Below are 18,767 nucleotides of genomic sequence, written 5' to 3'. Positions count from 1 at the left end.
CTTAAACAGATCGTTGTTTTAACTGTTGCTTCCGGTGACCATCATGTAAGTGTGTATATCACTTTCTCTCTGTCAAATCTGTAATCTCCCCAGACTTCCAGATCCTTCGGCAGTTAGTCATGTACTCACACTAGTTCCTCGCTTCTTTATTACCGAGTTCACAGACTGGCTGAATTACGGCTGCCAATTCCATTGTTCCTGCCAGTTTTCGTTCATGTTGTCTGGTCCCCTGTGTGCCTGGTTATCTTTGATTGTGTTCCAGATCTTGTATTTGAAAATTGCCGGTGGAAGTAATTTGAGGCCTGTGATGTCTGTCTGTCTTCAGGGAGGATTTTCCTTTGCTTTTGTCGAACACTTAGGGTTACCAGCAGTCTAGGGCAATTTCAGAAACTGAGCTTCCCGGAGCCCCCAGCTGACTTGAAGGCAACCAGGGTGAGGCTTGGTTTACTTCTGGTTCCTCCTGAATTCTTGGATACAGCCCCTGAGATCCGGCCTAGAGTCCAGAGGGGTTTACCTTGGTGAGGACTAAACTCCCCCCCAAAAGCATTGCTCAGGTCCAGATGGAGAACTCTCAGGTCAAAAGTGGCCCCCAAAGCTGGCTTACTTTGCTGGGTTTCCAGCTTCCCGTAGATCTTGCCCTGGTGACTTTTTGTTACTTCGGTAGTACTCTGATACCTTCAAGATGATATTTTTCATTCGTTTTATCCGGCTTTCATAATTGTCTTCAGCATAATTGTCTTCAGCGGATGGTTGGTCCAAGTTTCCTATCATCTCCCATTTGTAAAAGGGTAATAATACTAGTTACATCATACCACTGTCGTGAGAGTTACGTGAGTTTCATACTTGTAAAGCGCTGAGAACAGTGCCTGGCATGGAGGAAGCATTTTGTGAGAGTGGGCTGGAATTACTCTATTCGAAATTCTTTTCTCTCACAACTCCCAAGGGCCATCAGCACATCCCAGTATCCACTATGCTTGTTAAGAAGTCGGATGCCCATCTTATTCTTGGTTCTTTCTGTCAACTGCCTTTGCGTTTCTCTCGGGAAGCTTTTAGGATATTTTCCTGAATTCTGACTACTCTGAAGCTTTGGAAGACTGAATCTACATCTGAGTCACACCCTTGCTGGATGCTTAGTAGGCCCCCTGATGTGAAGAGTCACATCTCTCTTCAGTTCTGCGAATGGCCTTGAATGATCTCTTAGGTGATTTTTCTCCTCCGTTGGCCTTGTTCTCCTTCTGAACTGTTAATTAGAGGAGTGTTGGCCCCTTGAAAACTTGCCCTATGAATCTTAACTAGAGAGTCACTGTATTTATTCCTCTAGTTCTTGTGGTGGGGCAGAGCTCCCTGGTAGACCTAAGCTCACAATAGCAGGCTCCGGAGTTTGTGATGGGTGAATGGAGAGGCACTCTGAGATAGTATTCTTTTGCGTATCCAAGGCAGCAACTGCTTCCTCAATAAACTTTCCCCTGGCTAGTAACATACATATAGGACATCTTTTATACTAATAAAAAAAATACCCTTTTACTCTGCTCACTAAGTTCCTTTTTTCCCCTCAGCGGTGGTCCCAAGGAACCCGCGAAGAGTGTTAAGGAGAGCTGTTGTACAAAGAGACGAGACTCCATTGGATCTGCAAATGAGCCAAGACGCTAGGTTGACCGGGAGACAGTTGGTGCTGTGGCGTGGGCTCCTGCTCCTGGGGGTCATTTCAATCTTGCTCCTAGGGATTTTACTGAGAGTGTATATCAGAGTTGAGGGATAGGCAAGAGAGAGTCAGGTCGAGCGATACTTTTTGAGTTTACAAGTAACGCACAGGCCAAGCGGTGGAAATTTGTTTTCAGTTAAGCAGTTCTACTTTTTGAGTTTACAAGTAACGCACAGGCCAAGCGGTGGAAATTTTTCAGTTAAGTCGTTCTACTTTTTGAGTTTACAAGTAACGCACAGACCAAGCGGTGGAAATTTTTCAGTTAGGTCGTTCTACCTTTTGAGTTTGCAAGTAACGCACAGGCCAAGCGGTGGAAATGTTTCAGTTAGGTCGTTCTACTTTTTGAGTTTACAAGTAACGCACAGGCCAAGCGGTGGAAATTTTTCAGTTAAGTCGTTCTACTTTTTGAGTTTACAAGTAACGCACAGGCCAAGCGGTGGAAATTTGTTTTCAGTTAAGTAGTTCAACTGTGCCCATGGCTTTCAAGGATTGAGAGTTCAAAATTATGTTTTCTAATGAAGAAAAGGAACTAAGGTAAAAAAAAACCTATGTTCTAGTCTAAGACAATGTCTGAATGATGAGATTAATAGTATCTCATCCATCATTGTCTCAACCCAGGACCACTGTGTACTGATGGTGTTCATCTATGACTTTGATATTTCTTCTGCTTTTGTTTCTTTAGATACAAACGTATGTACTGAGTGCTTAAGGACTGTTAGCATCTAATTATTTAAAATATATTTTACAGCATCTGTTTCCTTGTGTCTTCTATGGTTATTCAATGGGAAAATGGCATTTGTTAAGATTCATTTGGGGTCCAGCTCTCAGGCGCTGTGGGCAACGGACGTGCTTGAGAAACCAAAAGAGGAGAAGACCGGTTTAAGAAGAGAGGAGTCAGATGGCATTGATGAACATGCTTCCTGTTAAGCAATGGTCTAAAAATCTGTCCGGACTGAGAAAGATTGGCAGAGACCAGGAGAGAGGAAGCTGTAGGCCAAGACCCCACTGAGAAGCAGCACCTCATTTTTCTAGAGGGGTGGACATCCCAGAGAGAGAAATAAAGGGCTTGAAGAGCTATTCTGGGCAAACTGGAAGAAGTCAGACCTTTTCCTATGTTGATGGAGGGGATTAAAGATTGGAAGGCAGCAGAAATGGAAAGAGGGGGCTAGGAAAGGGGTCCCGGGTGGGCCCCATTCATCTTCTGCTTGGGTCTTTGTCTTTATGAAGGCACCAGCTTTAGGTGGTGAACACGGCATATCCAAGGAAGGTGTGTGTGTGTGTGTGTGTGTGTGTGTGTGCGCGCGCATGCATGCGCATGCGTGCTTTTGTCTCAAAAGGATGAGGTTTTGGTGAATGCTCCCTTCTGCCCCAGCATTGGAGAATAATTGGGGAAGTCTTTGGAGCTGTGCAAATCCAAACAACCCTAGCTAATTCCTCTGGGGTGGAGGGAGTGGTCAGGATTTCAGTAGCGGCCTTGGATTAAGTAGTAACCAAGTTGTACTTGGATTCCACCTTCCTGGGGGGTGGGGGACACTTTAACTCAGAATTAAGAACGCTGTGTACTTGGGATGGATACAAAGAGCTACGCACGGCCTTTGCCCTCAACAGATAATGGACAAGATCACAAATGTTGGCTACTATGAGTAAAAAAAACACCCAGGGCCGCCTTAAGGTATCTCCACCCTCGGTGCTTTACTCTTCTAGGAGAGTCACTTTACTGGGACCAAGATTAAAGGCCTGCCCTGAAGGATGCCCGCCCCCCCCCCCCCCCTTCGCCGGCAACCTCCCCTCTCCCAGCTCTTTCGTGAGGAAGCCCACACACACACCCTCCTCATTCCCTCCCCTGTGGATACCCCTCCTGGATACCCTCGCCTTCTAAAGAGTTCTCACCCTGCCTGGCCTTCCCTTCACCAGGTAGGAGCCCCTGGGAAGGGATGCGGAGGCTTATCTCATCAGCCCAAGTTGCAGGCGAGGAGCGCATCCCCAGGGGAGTAAATACTTTTAACACACCCGTAACCCGAGGCAGAGGGAGAGGGACTTCACCTGCAAAACCGGCGCAGTGCTCTCGGGGTGCGGTGGGTGGAATTAGAAATTCGCCCTCTCCGCCCCCGCCGCAGCACATTGCGCTCTTCCCAAGCTACAGTCTCCTTTGTCAGCGCACAGCGCCCCCGACCCCGTCCTGCCTCCCCAGCACCACCCCCCCCCCCCCCACCGCACCCGGGGATGTGCGGGCGGTGACGGTTGGCCCGCAGGTCCGGCGTCCCGGGTTGCGGCCCTCCCCCTCCCCCACCCCCGGCCGCGTGCGCAGGTGGGGGCGGTCCGCGGGCGCGCGGGGCGGGGCCGTGCGGGGGCCGCCCCCAGCCCGCCGCCTCCCGCGCGCCAGTCCCCGCGCCGGCATGGAGCCCCCCGCAGCCGCCGCCGCCGCGTCCCGGGAGAGCGCCGAGCCGCCCGACGCCCCTCGCTGGCGCAGCTGCCTGCGGAGCCTGCGGGGCGCGCTGCCGCCCGACGCGCGGCGGGAGGCGGCCGCGCTGGCGGCGCTCGCGGGCTCCGTGGTGAGTGCGCGCCCCGACGGCGGCCCCGGCTCGGGGCGCCCCCCAGCGCCTTCGCCCCGCGCTGCCCGAGCGGGGCCTGAGCGGGGCCCGGGCGGGGCGGGCGGGCCCGGTGTCAGCGCGTGCTCTCCCTCCTTTTTTCCCTCGCAGTTCCTGGCCCAGTTGATGATCTTCCTGATTAGCGTCGTCAGTTCCATCTTCTGTGGGCATCTGGGCAAAGTCGAGCTGGATGCCGTTACGCTCGCGGTATCGGTAGGTTTTCTTTTCTTTTTTCTTCTCCTCTTCTCTTCTCTTCTCTTCTCTTCTCTTCTCTTCTCTTCTCTTCTCTTCTCTTCTCTTCTCTTCTCTTCTCTTCTCTTTTGTTTTTTAAATACTTCCATTGGGGTCGGCCCCGCGGTAAAGCCTCGGAATTTGCATTGTATTATGTCTGATCTCTTCCCTTAACACTATCGGAGCTTGGCCCGTGGGTACCTTTTGCCTTATCTCTAGATTTGAAAGGAGATCGCGTAAACTGCTCGGGGAAGCGTTGTTTCAACCATCCCGTGGTGGTCGGACTTGCGAGGAATTTGTAGCAATGATACAATTCCAGGGCGGCCAGGGATTGCTAGGAATTTGTAGCAATAATACGGTCACAGGAACAGAACGGCATTTTTTTTTTTTTCCTGTTGTAAAATTAAACCGGAGAACTTAGAGATCATGTAGATTGTCTGCCATAGGTTTGAATTGCACAATTCATTATGGGCGCAGTATTTCCCGCTTGTACTAAAGTGTCTCCCTTGGGCCACGGATTGAAATTACACCTCCTTTGAAGGCTTTCGTCCCTGAGTGTTTGTTAGTGATGTAGCGGAAAGTTGCCTCCCTCCATCCAGGCTTTCAGAGAAGGTGGAAAATAGTTCCGGTGGTGCTGGCAGGTGGTCTCTCCCAGCCTTAGAAAATTCCCCCTCCGTTCCCACCAGAGGTCGGTATCTGCTCTAGGATCGTGGCGGGACCGCCGGAGTTTCTCTTTTCAGCTTTGTGGGTGAAGTGACCTTAGTATGTGGACTCAGATATTTTATTTACAGGTCTGTTACTGAGTGAACTAATTCAGGCTAAGGGATATTTCTACTTCCTTTGAGATTTTAGATTGGGTCTCTAGAAAGAGTGAAGAAAGCAGAGAAGCTTTACGTACAGGCTGTTAACTGTGTCCCCTCCAGAAAGGATGAACTTGATTCCTCCCCCACATAGGGCACGGTGGCCCTGGCATATGTTGTACTCCTGATCATTCTGTCTGCTGTGAGCGACATTAACAGTGGGTTATTATTGGAAACCTGAAAGGACACTTTCTGTTTATCCACGGGGCCGCAGTTGGGATCTCCCTTTTCCTGTCGCTGCTTCTAAACCTTTATTGTGCAGTGCTCTTTAAATTTTTAAAAAATTTTTATTTATTTATGTGTTTATGTATGTATCTTAAATGTTTGAGAGAGAGAGGGGGACAGAGGATCCGAAGCGGGCTCCGTGCTGACAGCAGCGAGCCTGTGTGGGACTTGAACTCACCAACCATGAGATGGTCATGACCCGAGCCAAAGGCAGATGCTCAACTGCCTGAGCCACCCAGGCGCCCCCTTAAAAAATTTATTATTATTATTATTATATATTTTTTTTTTTTTTTTTTTACTGAGGTGTAATTGACACACAACATTTAATCGGTTTCAGGTGTCTAATGTAATGATTCAGTATTTGTGTATAGTGTGAAGGGATCACATTAAATCTGGTTAAAATCTTATCACTATACACAGATTTTTTTTTTTTTCTATGTGATGAAATCTTCTAAGATTTACTCTCTTAGCAAGTTTCAAGTGTGAAATACGGTATTATTAACTATATTCACCATGCGGTATATTGCATTTTCACACGTTATGTACTTCGTAACCGGGACTTTGTATCTTTAGATGGCCTTTACCACCAAGCCCCTCGGGCATTCCACCCCCGCCTCCCCCCCAGTCCTTGGCAATCACCAATCTGCTATGAGTTCAGTTTTTCTTTGTTTGGATTCCACGTGTAAGTGAGATTATACGGGCATTTGTCTCTGTTTGACTTCTTTGACTTAGTATAATGCCCTCAGTGTCCATCCGCATTGTTACCAATGGCAAGATGTTCTTCTCTTTTAGGACCAACTAAGATTCAGTGCATAAGCCGCATTTTATTTACATGTTTCGTTTTCTTTGGTCAAATACACAGAAGTGCGATTGTTGGATCATACGGTAGTTCTGTTTTTAATTTTTTGAGACTTCATACCGTTTTCCCCGAGGGGCTGGACCAGTTTGCATTCCCTCCAAGAGTGCACAGGGGCTCCCTTTTCTCCACGTCTCCTCCAACACTTGTTATTTCCTGTCACATACTCTCGCAGGGGTTAGTTCATGGTGGTTTTAATTTGCATTTCCCTGACGATTCGTGATGTCAAGCACCTTTTCCGGTATCCTTTGGCCCTTTGTGTGTCTTCTTTGGAAAAATGCCTATTCAGATCCTCGGCCCAGTTTTTAATTAGATTGTTTGGGGTTCTTTTGCTAGTGAGTTGTATGAGTTCTTTACATATTGTGGAGGTGAACCCCTTATCAGGTGTACGATTTGCAAATACCTTCTCCCATTCTGTAGGTTGGCTTTCCACTTTGTCGGTGGGTTCCTTCAGGGTGCGGGCGCTTTTGAGTTTGGTGTGGTCCCACTCATTTATTTTTGGTTTTGTTGCCTTTGTTGTTGGTGTCAAAACCAGAGTCCTCGCCAAGACCAAGAGAGCTCACTGCCCTGCCTGTGTTTTCTTCTAGGGGTTTTATGGCTTCAGGTCTTGCGTTCAGGTCTCGAATCCATTTTGAGTTATTTTTTTTGTGTGTATGGTGTAAGATAGGGGTCCAGTGTCACGCTTTGGCCTGTGGCTGTCCAGTGCTCCCGACACCCCTGGATTGAATAGCCTGTCTTTTCGCAGTGCCCATTTCCGGACTGTCCCTTCGGGTTTACCATCCTGTACGGTTCATGTCCATGGTATCTGATGGCCGGTGCATGGCTTCTTCTGTGTTCGTCAAACACCCCAGGGCCTGAGTGCTCAGCTTCTTGGGTGTGGGGACCCCACCTCCGTCCATCCCTCTGGCTTTCAGGAACCCCCTAAATCCACTTCAGGACTCACACTCTGCACGTTGTTATCTCTCAGCATGGGCCCACGGTAGCAGTTTTGTTGTTGTTGTTGTTGTTCTTTTTTTCACTGTAACAGTGTTAAACTTTACTTTCCTGCTGGCAACCTTTTATCCCTGGAGCCCTCTCAAGTCCCCACCTGCCCTTTGACCTCATGGGTCTTCCCTTGCTGTGGTCCCTCCCTCTTCTCTCACTCTGCCGCCCTGACTGCCCCCATCGATCGTTCTCGATCCTGCATTCTGTGACTTGCATGTGAGGCTCGGGAGGATCCTTCTAGATGCAGCTTAGGGGCATGCATGCATTTGCAGAACATTTTCCCAGACCCCCCCCCCCCCAGCCCCACCTTTCCGTGCTGTGCCACAGTCTCTGTCTCTGAATACTCTCGCCTTGGCCGGCCAGCTCATATTAATTTTTGCCACGCCTGGTTCCTGGCACAGATCTGCCCCGAGTGGATATTTCCAGGAAATGCAGAGCTCAGGGGAGCTGTGAGCGGGTCCTCATCTAGGCGCCTCCTGAATTTGTCTCCTACGCGGCCCTGCTGTAACATGGTGAGGGTTGAAGGCTCTGTGATGATACACGTACAGGCCCCATGTCTCCTTTCACCATTTTCGGCAAAACTGTCTTTTTTTTTTTTTTTAATTTTTGGGACAGAGAGAGACAGAGCATGAACGGGGGAGGGGCAGAGAGAGAGGGAGACACAGAATCGGAAACAGGCTCCAAGCCATCAGCCCAGAGCCTGACGCGGGGCTCGAACTCACGAACCGCGAGATCGTGACCTGGCTGAAGTCGGACGCTTAACCGACTGCGCCACCTAGGCGCCCCAAAACTGTCTTAACCAGGGGCGGCTGGGTGGCTCAGTCTGTTGAGCGTGCAACTTCAGCTCAGGTCATAATCTCCCGAGTCATGAGTTTGAGCCCCACATCAGGCTCTCTGCTGTCAGCGCAGAGCCTGCTTCAGATCCTCTGTCCCGTCAAAAATAAATAAACATTAGAAAAAAAAAAGAAAGAATTAGGGGCTCCTGGGTGGCTCAGTCGGTTGAACGTCCCACTTCGGCTCAGGTCATGATCTCACGGTTCGGGAGTTCGAGCCCCAGGTCCGCCTCTGTGCTGACGGCTCAGAGCCTGGAGCCTGCTTTGGATTCTGTGTGTGTGTGTCTCTCTCTGTCTCTTTGCCCCTCCCCTGCTGTGCTTGCTCGCTCTAAAAAATCAATAAATATTAAAAAAAAAAAAAGGAATTAAATAAAACTATCTTAACTGTATCCTGGGGGGAGAAAACAAAATTAAGATTTTATGGAAGGTTTGTAGTAATTTCTTTCCTTCTTTCTCTCTGTTTTACCCGCAATTCACGCACCGATGAGAGCATAAAAAAGAGTTCCTACTTTTTGAAGTAAAAATAGGTAGAGAGCAAATACAAGCCCAAAATTCCGTAGATAGGCCTGAAAAGGGTACGCGGGAAGGTTGGTATGTTGCAAAGAGAGGAATTTCTGTAGCTAAGGTTTTAGGTAAGGGAGTCTATGTCTGTCTTTCCTTGGGTAGTGCGTGGTAAGATGGTGCTTTTATAACCAGCCGTTAAATTGTAACTAATTGGTAGGAGGAGAGTAGGCCCAATTTCAAGAAAACTATTTTTTTTTTTAATTTTTTTTTTTTTTAACATTTATTTATATTTGAGACACAGAGAGACAGAGCATGAACAGGGGAGGGTCAGAGAGAGGGAGACACAGAATGTGAAACAGGCTCCGGGCTCTGAGTGGTCAGCACAGAGCCCGACGCGGGGCTCGAACCCACGGACCGCGAGATCGTGACCTGAGCTGAAGTCGGCGGCTTAACCGACTGAGCCACCCAGGCGCCCCTCAAGAAAACTATTTATGAAAGCCAGATACAGTTAAAAATGTTTTACTTTATGAAAAATTCTGTATGCGGAATGAGAGAATTTACAAAAGTGTTTGTTTTTTAAGTAAAAGAACGTTTTTTAAGGTTCATTTTATTATTTTTTTAACGTTTATTTTTTAGAGAGAGCGTGTGCACCCATGTGAGTGGGAGAAGGGCAGAGGGGGCCGTGGGGGGACAGAGGATCTGAAGCAGGCTCCACATTGGCCGCAGAGAACCCGATTCAGGGCTCGAACTCACGGAGCTGTGAGATCATGACCTGAGCCGAAGTTGGATGCTTAACCGACTGAGCCACCCAGGCGCCCCTAGGTTTTATTTTATTTTTTTGAAGGAATCTCTTACTCCCAATATGGGGCTTGAACACGCGACCCTGAGACCAAGAGTCGCGTGCTCCACCAACTGAGCCAGCCAGCTGCCCCCTGCCCTCCCCCCCCCCCCCCCCCCCCCCCCCCCCCCCGCTCCCCCGGCCACAAACATTTATTTATACCCCACCTTGTTTTGTTTCATGAAGAATTTGAGTTGGTTTGTAAAAATACTTTCAGTACAGAAGGATAAATAATTAGCTGGTAGAATTACCGGCATCCTGAGCTCTTGTAGTTTGCAGAAATTCACAGTGTGTCCAAGATGTCCCTGAGCCATCTGTTCGGGGGAAGGACGGCCTTTCCTGATACTGAGTCAGAGGAGTGGCGTGGACACCCTGAGGTGGAAGATGGTGTCCCGGACAACTTGCTACGAGAGATACGTCAGCAAGTCTCGAACCGTCTCCGTATACAGGTGGTCATTGTGTGGGGAAAGCACAACGCCCTTGACTTTCATCCAAGCAGTCTCAGACAGCGGACTTGGCCTGGAGATAGACTTGAGGTCACAGAAGAAGAGTGACGGCTGGGCTTCCTTTTCTTTGCCTGGAAGGCTGAGGGGTTTTGGAGCTTTGGCCCTGACACTGTCCCGGGCTGGAATTGAGAACACAAGGCGCCTGCCTCCCGCTGCTCCCTCTGTGTGTGGCCTGTCACTGACTCCTGGTGGCTAGAGTTTATGATCTTGGTCAGCCAAGAAGTGAACCCACCTTGGGATTGACATCACCACTAAACGTGAGACCCGGGATGAAAATGAGGGTCTCCAGCTCTCCCCAGCCTCCGCAATTGCAAAATGGCTCCTTGGGCCCTGACCTTAACCTGCAGGTTCATTGCCAGGGGCCCTGGGTAAGGTGCAGACACGAGGGCGACACAAAACCAGTCCTGTTTCTCATCACAGGGTTCAAGCCTGTGGCCAGACTTCCCAGCTTCAGGTCGCCATCTGAGTGACCTAAGCTTTCTGTGACGTGCTCCCGAGACCCGTAAAACGGGCACAGTGCCCACGACAACCCTGTATGGGAGGGTTTGGGGACAGGGCGTGCACGTGGCATATGCTCAGTACACGTTTGCTGTCCTCGTTCTTAAAGGCACATCGCAGACCAGGGGCGTGGCCTTTAGATATCAACCGCAACTTAACTTTTTGATGTGGAAATTGTAACACACGCTGTGTTGTTCAAGAAGAACTACGTCGTCAGCCACCCCGGTTGACACGAAGTGATTGTGATCCTCTGGTCGGAGGCTGTGTTTTTGTTCACAGTCGCCAGGGATGGACGTGGACGCCCATCTGCTGTGAGATGCAAAGTCTTAAGCGTACGATTGCAGGTTGCTCCTTGCAGGTAAACCGTCACGGCTCCTTGGCTTAGCGGGAGCTGTTAGGCAGCGACTGCCCGGCCGGTCCTCCAGCTGCAGCTGCCTGTCGTTCCTTGCAGGTGGTGAACGTTATTGGGATTTCAGTCGGAACTGGCTTGGCCTCGGCTTGTGACACGCTGATGTCTCAGGTGAGGACCACCCTCCCCCACACACGATTTTTTTTTTTTTTTAATTTATGTATGTATTTAGTCAGTTACCTTTCCTGTTGGAGGCCAGGTAGGCGACTCTCCCCTCTTTGGCTTTTGTTGCCTTTTATTTGTCAAACACTGTGCTGCTGATGGCTGTAGATGTAAGCCAAGTGGGCTTTATAATTGTGCTCAGGGGCTGTGCTTTCCTTTCTGTCTCTGGTCTGATCTCTCCCACCCTAACACTGTACTCCCTCACCTGCTGTTGAAGACGCTCAGCTCTGTCTCCCGCCCACGTCTCTGTCCTCAGGGCCACACTTGAATGTCGGTCATGTCCCGGACATCACACTCAGCTCAACCAGAGCTAAGCCCATCCGGCTTTCCTCCCTGAACTGTTTCTCCTCTCGGGTTGTCTCTCTCAAGAACACACGACCCTCCACTGAAGCCAGAGTCCTTCTTTATCTTCTGTCTCCTTACGTTAGTGGAGTCCGCTCACACCCCTCCGTCCTCGTTGCCTGTCACAGGACTGGGAACTCTGGGTTGGTGTGCTAACGCAGTCAGAGGAGAGTCAGATTCTGGTCCCGGCCTTTCTCTCCTGGCTCTGTCTTCCATCTCACCCACCTGGTTTACAACCATAGTGGTTTCCCTGGTAGAATCTGAGCTGCCTGGGGAGAAAGGCTATAATCCCATTCAGTCTTTGAATCCCTGTGGGGCTCAGCATCGTGCTTGGTATGTAGTGGGTACCCTGGAAATCTGTCGAATGAGTGAGAGGAAAGCAGAGAAGCAAGCAGGGATGGGTAGATGATGACGGACGGATGGATAGACGGTTGGGTGGTGGGTGGATGGGTTTATAGGTGGATGCTGGATAGACGGGTGGGTGGTGGGTGGATGGGTTTATAGATGGATGCTGGATAGACGGGTGGGTGGGTGGAGGGATGGATGGATGGATAGATGGTTGGGTTGGATGGTAGATGGATGGTTGGACAGATGGATGGATGGGTAGGTGGCTAGAGGGATGGATGGTAGAATAGATGAGGTGGACAGATGAATGATGGCTACGTGGGTAGGTGGATGTGTCATAGATGAGTCCTGCCTTCACACCCACTGCCTGGGAGAGTGGGGACAGGGTTATATGCCAAGGAAGGAGTGGCCCTGAGCATATGTGTTATATCCTGAGCTTTTGGACTCAGCTCCTCAGCTGTTGGTGCATGAGGGTATCCTGGGATAGTTTTTATAGGCTCAGCTAAATGTGGCTCTAAGGGCTAAATGTAGCTCTGGATTGGCATGATAGAGAATGTGAAATTTTTTTTATTTTTTTAATCATTAAAAAAACATTTTTAATGCTTATTTTCAACAGAGAGAGAGAGGGAGAGAGACAGCATGAGCGGGGGAGGGGCAGAGAGCGAGGGAGACACAGAATCTGAAGCGGGCTCCAGGCTCTGAGCTGTCAGCCCAGAGCCCGACGCGGGGCTCGAACTCACGAACTGCGAGATCATGACCTGAGTTGAAGTCAGACGCTTAAGTGACTGAGCCACCCAGGAGCCCCTGAAATTTTATTTTAAAATAGTTATTTTGTCCCTTTTTTGTTACCATTTCAGTTATTTTTATCCATATAGTTAAAAAAAGAAAAAGACTAGATCTTTGTTTCCCCACCCACCCATATACAGTGGACGTCTTTCCGTATTAGTAAACGTATTTCTATAATAGCACATTGTTTCTTGGATTTTATTTTTTTATTTTTTTATTTTTTTTTTAATTTTTTTTTCAACGTTTTTTATTTATTTTTGGGACAGAGAGAGACAGAGCATGAACGGGGGAGGGGCAGAGAGAGAGGGAGACACAGAATCGGAAACAGGCTCCAGGCTCCGAGCCATCAGCCCAGAGCCTGACGCGGGGCTCGAACTCACGGACTGCGAGATCGTGACCTGGCTGAAGTCGGACGCTTAACCGACTGCGCCACCCAGGCACCCCTGTTTCTTGGATTTTAAATGGCCTTTTAAAAAGATTGTAAAGGTCAAGCACCGTCTAGAAACTTTAGGTTATCTAGAAACGTATTTGAAAAAGATGGAGGAAAAATCACTAAAGGTTAACCCTTCTGAGTTATCTTTATTAACTGTTTGGTGAATATCCTCCAAATATTTCCAAATATGGACACTTACACCATTCTAACATCTACATGGCCTTATTACTTTTTCCTGCCATTAAACCATGTGTTTTGGAGAACACATTGAATGAAGTAGGTGGACACATTCCCTTTTAATATTTGCACAATATTCTATGTCCTTTGTACGGCCATTGTTTTTAATTTGTTTCCACTGACTCTTTCAAGGCACTTTAAGTTAGACTCCTTTTTGCTTTTGAGAAAGAGACAGTCATTCAGGGTACTTGAAGGAAAGGGAGAGTGAGAAAAGCTCTGAGAAACCTTGACTCGGCCAAGGCCGCTGGGGGGACCGGGCCTTCCCTGCCCTCCCGTGGCCTGCTCTCCGCTCTGTGCTCTGGCCACCTGGCTGCCCCTCATTTCTGCCTTTTGTGCTCTCGTCACACTTAAACGTCAGGTGATGTCGTTTCTCTGCGCGCAACTCTCCTGTGACCCCGTCTGACTGTGGAGGCCACTGAGCCCTCTGCTGTCCCCACCGGGGTTCCATCCCCACAGGCTGCCCTGCTGGGCCTCTCCCAGACGTCTGCCTGGCTCATTCTCTCAGCTCCCGCATGTGTTTGCCAGAAATCCCCTTCTCTGGGAGGCCTGCCATCCGCCCTGTAAACATCGTGCTCCTCCCCCAAGGGTCTGTCCCCCTTCCCTGATGTCTTTTTCTCCAAGCATTACTGCCATTCTAGAGAATGCACTCTAGATCTTAGTTATTTCTGTTTATCGTCTGTCTCCCTTTCCTTCTAGAAAGTCAGCTCCATGATGGCAGGGACTTCTGCCTGCTTTGTTCACTGCTGAGTTAGTTCCCGGGTCGCAAATGCGTGTGGCACATAGTAAGAGTTCAAGAAATACTTGCTGAGCGAATCCGGCAGGCTCTAACCCGCCGTCTGCTTCTTGCACCTTTGAAGCCCTGCTCTCTGCTGTCAGTGCCCTCCATGTCTAACTGTCCCTGTTCCCAGAGACAGGAGACTCCTCGTCCCGGGGCATGTTTAAAATGCCCTTGGTGCCCTTGGCTCAGGTGTTGGGGGCGGGAAACAACAGCCGTCCGGCTGCATGGGTGGCCAGCAGGGTGCTCTCCCTTGGGGAGCCGTTTGCGATGCCGGCGGTCCAGGCCTCGGCCCGGTACACGGTGGCCCTCTTTATCACTGCGTTTGTTTTCTCCAGTCCTTCGGAGGCAAGAACCTAAAACGCGTGGGGATCATACTCCAAAGAGGAATCCTCATCTTGATGCTGTGTTGCTTTCCTTGCTGGGCTGTCTTCATCAATACGGAGCGTATCCTCCTGCTCTTAAAACAAGACCCCGAAGTCTCCAGGTCAGCAGCGTCTCTAATGTCAGAACCCCAGGTTCAGCGTAAGTGACCGTCTGGTCGTCTTAACCTTCATTGACGTTTTGGTCAGTTACCTGGACTTGAACCCCCGTGGAGAATGGAAGCTGTGACTTGTGGATCACAGGGTATTAAGGCTGGCAGGGACCAGCTGGCACAGAGTGACACAGAGTGGCACAGCGTGACACAGTAACCTGACGTCCTGCCCAGAGTGAAGATACAGGATGAGAACGTTAATACCCTTGGCCCCAGTCTACTTTCCCGGTGTTTTGCAAATACGCAGAGGATTTTTTCCCTCCCAGAAGCAAAGGAGCAATATAGTTGCTTAGAGTTCTTAGAGTTGGGTTTTTTTTTAACCTACAATTCCAGCAAACTCTGGAATTTGTCTTCAGGATACACGGGATCACGGGATGCAAGGAGGCATCTCTCTTTTCTAGAACACTGTTCGTCTTGCTTCAGTGTGAGGTACAGCTACAGTCCTGACCCAAAACCTTTCTGAACTTTGCCCGACTTTTAGTTCATTTTGCTCTGTTCGTCCCATCTTTTCTGCTAAGAATGAGCTGAAAGACGTAAAGTCAGACTTCCCTGTAAAAGCAGACGTGTAGCAAGCCTAACATAGTGTTAATCTGGCTTGTGGAAAAAGCCTTTTCAGAGTGGTATTAAATTTCTCCCGTGTAAATTATGTTTAATTTTTAGGAACCACGTGGATTCAATTTGAAGAAGTACGGCAGCAATTGTTTGAATATTAACTGAAGGCTGTTTGTTCTTTATTTCAGGATAGCCCAGATTTATGTGATGATTTTCATTCCTGCTCTTCCTGTAAGTGTCGAGGATATTTTGTGTCCTGGGACGCCCCAAGCAGCTCATGAATAGTGTCATGCCTGTGCCTCCCCTCTTTCTGTTTATTTTATCATAGTCCTGTTCCCATGTAAGTTCAGTGTGTAGTTCTTGGACCTGTCATCCCATCCTTACTGCTTCTCAGAGCTTGTACCACTTTGATATCCAACAGCTTGAACGTAATACCCACACCGATGAGGGGGAAGAGCTTTCTGTCCTTATTCTGTGGGTGCTTTTGACTGCAGATTAATTAGGATGTTTCTGGGGCCCCTCTGGGATTGGGGAAAGTACTGCCAGCTGGCACTCTCAGAGCCATTCAGACGTCAAGGTAGTGAGCCGTTCACAGATTCGGCCAGTTCGAGGTCTGAGGGTCCTCTCCGGAAAATTCCAAACAGCATCCTAGCATTTGATCCGCGTGGGTCTGGGTCTCTGATTTTGAGGTCGCATCAGGAGGAAATACCTTCTTGAGAAACAAAACTGTCAGAAACTGTTGGAATTATGCCTTCATGTTAACAAGAGGTGTTTTTCTGTTTTACCTCCTAGGCAGCATTCCTGTTCCAGCTGCAGACAAGATATTTACAAAGTCAGGTATAGAGCCTTTGGATCTTTTGACTCCGTGGTGCCTAGAAACGTGTAGTAGATATTCTTAGGGAGTTCTCCGTGAAAGTCATTCACAGTTTTATTTCCCTGGAATTTTACCCAGAGCTCCTTGTTTGGGAGACCTGAGGTCTTGTAAATGGATTTTGTCCAGCTCAGGAGAGATGCCCATCTCAACCTGTCAGATTCCTGCATGTACCTCTTGTTTTACTCTGCAGCCCCTGCCTCCCACAACACCCACCACACTGCACCCCTTCCCTCCTCTGTGGGCTGCCTGCTGGCTTTGGGTCTGACCTCAGGCCCGGCTCTGGTGCCTGTGCTTTAGAGGAAGAGGCTGCAGAGTTCTGTGGGGTTTACGGCGCCCCCAGGAACCAGAGGGACAAGGGGCATGGAGGGGAAGGCTAAGGGCAGAGCTGAGGGGGAGCTCTGCCTCTCTGTGTCCCCAGGTCCCTCTTACGTGAGCCGCCCGCTTGCCTTCATGTAACTTTTATCCACAGAAGCCGCTCTACTTTGATGGTGGCCAACTGTTTTTTTAAAAAAAATGTAGACTCTTTTTTTTTTTTTTTTTTTTTTGTAAGTTTATCTGTCTTAAGAGAGAGTGTGAGCAGGAGAGGGGCAGAGGGAGAGGGAGAGAGAGAATCCCAAGTAGGCTCCACGCTGTCAGCGCCCAGAACCCAACATGGGGCTCAATCTCATGACCCCGGGATCATGCCCTGAGCCAAAACCGAGAGTCAGACGCTCAACAGACTGAACCACCCAGGCGCCCCAAATGTAGAGTCTTCAAGAAAATGTTTACCTGAGGACTAACGTAGAGTAGGCAAGAGACACACGAGAAGTGAGGAATGAGGCCCCGTAAATAATGGGGGTGAATGTCCACCGCATACCTGCTGGGGACCAGGCCCTGCTGGGTGCTTCGTGTGAGGTGACCTCACGAACCTTCACCTTGGCCCTGGACAGAAGTTAGGTAACTCGGCCTGAGTGTCTCCCATGGGGTCTTCCTGGGACACCTCGTGCCATGCACCGATTTGCTGTCCATGCAGTCATCCCTTCTCTTCTATCTCTGTGTTACTGTGATAGAAACGATGGCCCAGCGGGTCATTCAAAAGCTTTTCGAAGCTTCTAGTTGGCCGGGCTCGCAGCTGCACCAGTGGGGGAGATGTGGCCAGCGGCTCTGACCCTGGCCGTCGATGTCCTCTGTGACCGTGCTGTCATTCAGAACCCTTGCCTGTGTACCTCTGAGTGTTCGGCTGACCACCTCTTTAGGAAAACTCACTCTTCCTGCTGCAAGAGTCTTAACTGTTCTCACGAGACCACATTCTCCGCTCACCAGAGGAGTGGAAACATCCCCACGCAGCCCGGCTAAAGCAGTTGTATGTCCTGCCTTTTAACTCGACCCTAACGCGCTCTGCCCAGAGTTTCAGGGACCTCCCACGGGTTAAAGGGCTCGGTCCCTCGAGACTCCCCTCCCCCCACCTTCCGGTGCCCACGTTGCCCCCTGTGGTTCTGACTGATCGGCTGCAGGTTGGAGGTTTCCACGACCGCCAGCCTGGTTCCGTTAATTTTTTAGAGCGACTCCCAGACTCACGAAGAGTTTGCTTACGATTTGCCGGTTTATTACAAAAGGGTGTGGCAAAGAACGCAGGCCAAACACCCAGATGGCAAGGTGTGTGGGACAGGGTCCGGAATTTTCACAGCACGTCCTCGTGTACACAGCCTGGAGGCTGTCTGAACCCCGTGATTCTGCGGTTTCAGGGGAGGCTCCCTCACGTAGGCGGGATTGATCACTTCCTCTATTCCCAGCCCCCCTCCCCTCTCCCGAAAATGAGCGAAGGGCTGAAAATGTCAAGCTCCTAACAACCATGGCTTGGTTGTTCTGGTGAGCAGCTCCCACCCAGGAGCCCACCCAGAGTCATTAGGACAAAAGGCGCCCTTGTCACCCAAGAAATTCCAAAGGATTTAGGAACTCTGGGTCAAGAACCCGGGTTGAAGACCAAATATTAGAACAAAGGATCCGCCTCGTGCCCCTGCCACTGAGAAGTTCTAGGGGACTTAGGAGCTCCGTGCCGGGAAGCGGGGGCGGGGTGGGGGCAGAGACCAGTATATATGCTTCCCATTACGTCACACCACATAACCGATCAGCTTTTGAAAATGCTGTTTTCCTGTTTGGGGATTTTAGGGCATCATCATGCCTCAAGTGATCACTGGGGTTGCAGCAAACGTGATCAATGTGGGCATGAACGCCCTCCTGCTCTACGCCCTGGACCTCGGAGTGGTGTAAGTTGTGACCCGTTCGTTCCCCAAGTGCCGAGCGTCTGCTGGCCGCGGCCCTGGGGGCTGGGATATGGGGGGGTGAAGCGGCCTGGGAGGGAATCCCCATGGGGTGGGGGCTGGTGTCCTGGAGCACCTGGGGGGGCAGTCAGCCCAGGCTGTGGGGAGGAGTGTGGGCGTCAGCTGGGGGAGAATGTTGTGGAAGAGGTGACGTTGTGAGCTGACACCTGCCTGTCCGGTGGAGTTAGTGTGAGAGGGCGTCGCTGCAGCCCGTGAAGACTGAGATGCCAGACCTGAGCAAAGGCAGGAGGGGGCAGAGGACTGTCGGGATCTCCCACTAGCTCTCAGTTGTAAGAAATCAAGCCAGTTCCGTCTCTGTGAAGCTGGAGAGTTGGAGGGTCCCACGAGGAAGGCAGCGTCAGTTTGGACCTCCCGCCAGTAGGCACCATGCT

General features: G+C 50.0%; 2 protein-coding genes across 5 annotated transcripts in view; both read left to right on the top strand.

Moving 5' to 3' along the window:
* Positions 1-2,456, top strand: part of LOC122206076 (multidrug and toxin extrusion protein 1-like) — a 37,637-nt gene extending 35,181 nt beyond the window's left edge. For both annotated transcript variants that reach the window (XM_042914880.1, XM_042914881.1), the window contains exon 17: positions 1,557-2,456. In XM_042914880.1, the coding sequence (XP_042770814.1) occupies positions 1,557-1,759 (203 nt within the window). In that variant the 3' untranslated portion in view covers positions 1,760-2,456. The remainder of the gene's footprint in view (positions 1-1,556) is intronic.
* Positions 2,457-3,314: 858 nt separating this feature from the next.
* LOC122206075 (multidrug and toxin extrusion protein 2-like) overlaps positions 3,315-18,767 on the top strand; it is a 59,412-nt gene continuing 43,959 nt past the window's right edge. Inside the window, exons 1-7 of one of the 3 annotated variants that reach the window (XM_042914878.1) lie at positions 3,315-3,374; positions 4,402-4,503; positions 11,077-11,145; positions 14,453-14,601; positions 15,390-15,432; positions 15,994-16,038; positions 18,224-18,321. In XM_042914878.1, the coding sequence (XP_042770812.1) occupies positions 3,330-3,374; positions 4,402-4,503; positions 11,077-11,145; positions 14,453-14,601; positions 15,390-15,432; positions 15,994-16,038; positions 18,224-18,321 (551 nt within the window). In that variant the 5' untranslated portion in view covers positions 3,315-3,329. Of the gene's footprint in view, positions 3,375-4,098; positions 4,255-4,401; positions 4,504-10,734; positions 10,984-11,076; positions 11,146-14,452; positions 14,602-15,389; positions 15,433-15,993; positions 16,039-18,223; positions 18,322-18,767 lie in introns of those variants that run through there. The other 2 variants (XM_042914876.1, XM_042914879.1) reach the window with 2 other exon arrangements.

The sequence above is a fragment of the Panthera leo genome, chromosome E1 (assembly GCF_018350215.1).
Source record: "Panthera leo isolate Ple1 chromosome E1, P.leo_Ple1_pat1.1, whole genome shotgun sequence".
In the NCBI taxonomy this organism is placed as follows: Eukaryota; Metazoa; Chordata; class Mammalia; order Carnivora; family Felidae; genus Panthera; species Panthera leo.
Note: the sequence above shows the minus strand (reverse complement) of the source record. Positions and strands in the feature narration are given on the sequence as shown.